This window comes from Dermochelys coriacea, chromosome 1, assembly GCF_009764565.3.
Source record: "Dermochelys coriacea isolate rDerCor1 chromosome 1, rDerCor1.pri.v4, whole genome shotgun sequence".
Lineage (NCBI taxonomy): Eukaryota > Metazoa > Chordata > Testudines > Dermochelyidae > Dermochelys > Dermochelys coriacea.
This window is the reverse complement of record NC_050068.2, coordinates 23300794-23306793: the sequence shown is the minus strand read 5'-3', so window position 1 is coordinate 23306793 and position 6000 is coordinate 23300794. Positions and strand designations below refer to the sequence as shown.

The following is a 6000-nucleotide window of genomic DNA, read 5'->3' as shown; positions in this document are numbered from 1 at the left end:
AGGGAGGCTGCACTTGCTCCCCAGAAGGGAAGGAAAACAAGCACAAGGGACTGACTGAGGAGAGGAATAGCAGGACCCTGTGCCACCTGTAAGGATTCGCCTTGCCCCAAACCTGAATCTCCAAGGCTAAAAAGGACTGAGCGTACTGATGCAAACAAGGTATTTTGCCACAATATGTAATTGCTAAGGTAAAGTAAAGGTCTAAATTAGCTGTGTCCACTCAAGAAAGAGATCTTGGAGTCATTGTGGGTGGTTCTCAGAAAACATCCACTCAATGTGCAGTGGCAGTTATAAAAGCAAACAGAATGTTGGGCATCATTAAGAAAGGGATAGATAATAAGACAGAAAAACCGTATTGCCTCTATATAAATCCAATGTACGCCCATATCTCGAATACTGCATGAAGATGTGGTTGCCCATCTCAAAGAAGATGTATTGGAATTGGAAAAAGTTAATAAAAGGGCAACCAAATTAATTATGGGTCTGGAATGGCTTCCGTATGAGGAGAGATTAATAAGACTGGGACTTCTCAGCTTGGTAAAGCTTACTAATGCGGGGATCTGATAGAGGTCTATAAAATCATGACTGGTGTGGAGAAAGTGAATAGGGAAGTGTTGTTTACTCCTCAAAACACAAGAATTAGGGGGTCACCAAATGAAATCAATAGACAGCAGGTTTAAAACAAACAAAAAAGTTTTTGTTCACACAATGCAGTCAGTCTGTGCCAGAGGATGTTGTGAAGGACAAGACTATAACAAGGTTCAAAAAAGAGCTAGATGGGTGCATCAATGGCTATTAGCCAGGATGGGCAGGGATGCAAAACCATGTTGGCTAGATTGGTATAGGAAGGAAACACAACTAGTCACAGAGGCTGATATCCTCTGAAATCTAGCTGGGTAACAATGTTATCTCTTGATTACAATTGCTATTACAGAAAACTTGCAAATTTGTTTCTCACTTTCCCTGCCACAAATTAAAAAAAAGAATGTGTATAAGACAATAGTACTTAGATAGACATCCTCAAAGATTCAATTTTTCAAGGAATATGTACAGGTACCCCAGATACTGGTGAGACACTTGTATGAATGGTGACCTGCACAAAAGTGCAAGCCAAATAGATCTGTTGATGTGATGCCCTAAGGGCTACGCAACCCATCTGTGATATAAATCATAGTAATAAGATGGAAACCCAAGAAAGAAGTCATCTTGACTGCACAGTACAGCTGAATGCCTGGAATGGACATCAAATATGTGCCATGTATATGGGAAATGAAGAACGTTGTGTGGTCACACAATAGTTAAAATACAATTATGAAGGGAAATCAGTTCAATTGGGGTTTTACTCCTAAATTTGGAACTAAAATTAGACTTATGCCCACATTTGTTGAATGAGTAGTGATAAAAGTCAACCAAGCTTTCCTTGAAGACTATGGAATTATTATGCCCTAATTTTACAATACCTACTGCTAAATTCTATAGTTAAAGTTTTTGCTAAAAAATATTTAATTCACATGCAAGAAAATAAAATATAGTATAATCAAATAGAACAAATGTTAAAGCCCACTAGCTAGTAAAATCAAATAATTACAATTAGGAAACGTCCAGCTATGTCATTTAGCTTTAAGATAGTGTTATTGATACAAAAGTTGACAATTGTAGTAATGCTTATAATGTACTGTAAAATAAAGTGTATGTTAAAGGATTGGCTAAAAAAAAAAGAGAAGCATTGGAGTATACCATTTTACACCATCATGTAAACTAAGTGACCCACTTGAAAAACATATTTCAAAATGACAGGTTTCAGAGTAGCAGCCGTGTTAGTCTGTATTCGCAAAAAGAAAAGGAGTACTTGTGGCACCTTAGAGACTAACAAATTTATTAGAGCATAAGCTTTCGTGAGCTACAGCTCACTTCATTGGATGCATTTGGTGGAAAATGCATCCGATGAAGTGAGCTGTAGCTCACGAAAGCTTATGCTCTAATAAATTTGTTAGTCTCTAAGGTGCCACAAGTACTCCTTTTCATATTTCAAAATGTGTCGAGATGGGAGACTATTGGGATACCATTAAAAGGTACTGAATATCAAGGCCCTAAAATTGAGACCCCCCCCCCCGCAAAATGCATTTACAGAGAAATTTCTAATGAAGTTTCTTTGTAACGATTCACAAATAAAACTGGACTCTGAATGAAAAAAATGAGTTCTTAAAAAAAGATAAGAAATGTTGACATCAAAGAATCATCATGTTTTCTAACACATCCTCTCCCCTTTCTAATAGATTATGGGTAGCACAGAATAAGATATACTGATTTATAACACTGAAATCTAAAATGAAGAATTGTTAATGGTAATATTAAGAGCTTTGATAGTTGTATTTTTAATGATGATGGATAGTGAATGGGTATAGATGAGGTAACACGACAATACTTGCTGGCATAAATGTGGTTTTGCCAATGCTTCTTTTACAAAGAAGTATAAAAGATACACAACATGTAATGTAATGATAAATACCACCTCCACGCCTTTTTCTGGGCAGACCCAGGCCAGAGTGACAAAAACAACATAACTCAGAAATTGAAAACATGGCAGGAAAAATACAGTAGTTGGGTAATTGACGCTTGAGCATACATAATACATGGGTTACCTAAAACCCAAAGGGCAGATGTACCAAAAAAAATTGGATAAAATTTAAGTAATGTAGAAACACATAAGTCCTAAGTGAACATGGCCCAAATTAGAGAAACATGGGGCCAGAAACTGAAGAACAGGACTGAGGGACAAGAACAAGGGATCAGAGAACATGACAGTCATGGAAGGTCTAAGGCCTTCCCAGTGCTCCAGAATGTGGTAACTTGGGCTTGTCTGGCATAAATCTATGTCTGGACACTCTGAGACAATAATTATGCCATTATTTATACAATTTCAGATAATCTATAACAAAACATGGCTGCATACATACTACCCCATAGTTGTCAGTGGAGCTCAAACCTGGGACCACCACCTACCCATCCCTTCTCTACGAGAGAGGCATGAAAACTGTTAACTTCTAAGGCCATGTCTATACAACACCTTTTGTAGGTAAATCTTGTCTCTCGGGTGTGAAAAGAACACTCTGCTGAGTGACATAAGCTTCACTGGCATAAGCGCTTGTGTGCACGCCACTATGTTGAAAGGAGACGCTCTACCGCTGACATAGCTGTACCGCTCATTTAGGTGGCTTCATTATGTTGACAGGAGAGCTCTCTCCCATGTATTGGTGCAGCTGTAAGCTTGCTAGTGTAGACATGGTCTAAGTACATGGACTTTCTTAGTAATTGGAGCCAGCCACAATATAGTACTATTTTCCAAAATCAGTGTATGACAATAGGATGAATGAGCGGAGATATGCAAGTTGATACTGCTGGGTAGAGATGTGAATTGGGATTACTAACAGCCTTTTAGAAGTCTGCACTTCTGAGGGTGAGGCATTTCTGTTGAGTTATTCAGGTAAATAAATCTAATTCTGTGATGCATTTGTTTGTAAAGAGCATGATTCCATCTTTCTTTACGAGCAATTGCAAGCCAAAAACTGTCCAGGGCTGGCAAAGAGCTAGAACTAGGCTTCCACTCTAGCTTTAGAACAAATACAACTATAAGAAAAGACTAATTGGAACTTTTTAAACAAATGAGGAGCAGTTTTTGAGAGGCTACAGCTTGCTGCTGATCACACTCAATCAAGGACAAACACGTTATTACTGGAGGTGGAAGGGAAATAATTATTCCTTAAAAGAAGAAAACTGTCTCCAGATTACTCGCTGTAATCAGAAGCACAAGTATTATTCTTCCCTTAAATTAAAAGCATCTGAACAACAGAGTATAATATCCCCAGTCTTGCAATCGGATATAGACAGACACTGGTCCGTGTATGAAACTTGTGAATCTGCTCACATGGCTCTGATTGCAGGATTGGTGCCTAAATTCAGAACAACATTAGAATGTGCAAATAAAATAGCAGATGACCAAAAGCAGGATCCGTCAACCTGGGAAATAGTTTGGTTCCATGAGAATTCTGTTTAATTAAGAATATGGAATACCTGGTGTATTCACAGGAAACAGAGTAACATACATTAGTAGCTTTTTTTTTTGTTGGTTTTTTTTTTTTTAGGAAACGTTCTATGAGGAGACTTTGATAATACACTACAGTACAATATTGCATGTTACATGAGCAATGATATTCAGGACATTCCACACCCCTTATGCAGTGCATCTCAGCAAGATATTCTGTAAACATGTACCAAACAATGCATGCTTGATTTAGGGTTAGCACCTGAACCGCATTGCTGGATTACAGGTGGCTTTTATAAACTTGACTGATAAGACACATTGTGATCATCTTCACTTTCCATGAGTAAGGGCTGTGTTTCTGCAGTGTTTCCCAGTCTCTTCTTCCTACACCCCAGAACAATGAGTCCTGTGATCAGAGCAGTAATTATACCACCAACCACAGCTGCTCCAACTAACCACTGCCAGATCTGACGGACTTGCTCCAGGTAGGGCATCAAAAAGTCCTGGAAGGAGTCAACTGAAAAAAATGACAAAACTCATTTTGTTATATAATGCACTGTTGATTTGTGGAAGCTAGCGGCTATATGATGGCACATGCTGGAAGACTCTGAATAATAATAATAATGCTTTGTGTTGGTATAGTGCCTTTTATCTGAGAGTCGCAAAGTATTTTTAAAATCTTTAATAAATCAAGTCTCTGCTCATTCAATGAGGAAGATAAATATGCTCCATAACTTACAAATGGGGAAACTGAGACACAAAACCTACCAGCCCCTAAATGACTTCACTCTCAAATTCACATAGGAAATGTTGGATGGAATTAAGAATAAAAGTAGTGGCAAAAATTTTAAATATAGGTGCCTAAAGTTGGGGACATAGGTAACTCTATTAGTTAATCACCTAGATAACTGGCCTAACTTTCAGAGATAAGGAGCCACAGCTCCTAATGGTACTAATGTGAGCTGCAGATGTGGTTCAACATATCTGAAAACCAGGCCATTTTATTTAGATGTGTAAATATGGATTTAGGTACCTCATTTTTGGCATCAGTCTTTGAAAACATTGATCTGGATCTCTTTCCTCTCCCCTCTCTCTCTCTCCCTCTTCTCTTCCCGCTTCTCCCCCCCCCCCCCCCGACATGCTGTGTCTTAACCACTGGATAATTCTTCCTCCTGAATCTGACTCCGCTTCTACACACTGTGCAGTACTTCTCAGTCTTTGCTGTAAAGCTGTGGTTCTCAAATGCAAACAGGCTTATTCTATCATAGTTTGGAATCAACTCAGTCTGATTCCAATTCAGTGATTATTTCAGTCCATTATCCCAAGGGCACCATGAGAGTCAAAGCTCTTGGTTTAGCTCTTCATTATGTAGCACTATAAATGTACATAAGACTCTGGAGTAGGAGACCAGTGCAAACTTGATACTGCTCACCAATGGGGTTTATATTTTATGGGGTTGATACTCCATCACCCTGTCTCTTCTTCAGGCATTCACATCTGAGGAAAGTGAGTGCGCAGGACTATCATGCTGGTTTGGTAATGCTTTCCACCCACTTTGTACTCCCTTTGCGCAAGTGTAAATGTCTACTCAAGGTGCCAGGTAGTGGAAAATGAGACTGTCTACACTACCGCAGTAAGTCGACCTACGCTACGCAACTCCAGCTAAATGAATAATGGCACTTGATGTATCTTAGGTCGAATTACCGTGGGGGGTTGACAGGAGAAAATCTCCTGTTGACTTACCTTTCTCTTCTTGTCAGGGGTAGAGTCCAGGGATCGACTGGAGAGCAATCTGCAGTAGATTTGGCAGGTCTTTACTAGACCTGCTAAATCAACCGTTGGTGGATCGATCTCAGAGCATTGATCCCTGTCATAGTGTAGACCTGTCCCTCAAGGTAAAGAATGGGGTGAAGTCCCTAAAGTCTGAGTTAGCATTATCAGAGTGGATAAAGAGGTAT

The 6000-nt window shown here is 39.1% G+C and overlaps 1 protein-coding gene across 1 annotated transcript in view; it reads right to left on the bottom strand.

The window, feature by feature from the left end:
- Positions 1-4246: 4246 nt before the first annotated feature.
- The window catches only part of TYR (tyrosinase), an 82940-nt gene continuing 81186 nt past the window's right edge, over positions 4247-6000 (bottom strand). Inside the window, exon 6 of the mRNA XM_038373394.2 lies at positions 4247-4559. Coding sequence (XP_038229322.1) covers positions 4336-4559 — 224 coding nt within the window. The 3' untranslated portion in view covers positions 4247-4335. The remainder of the gene's footprint in view (positions 4560-6000) is intronic.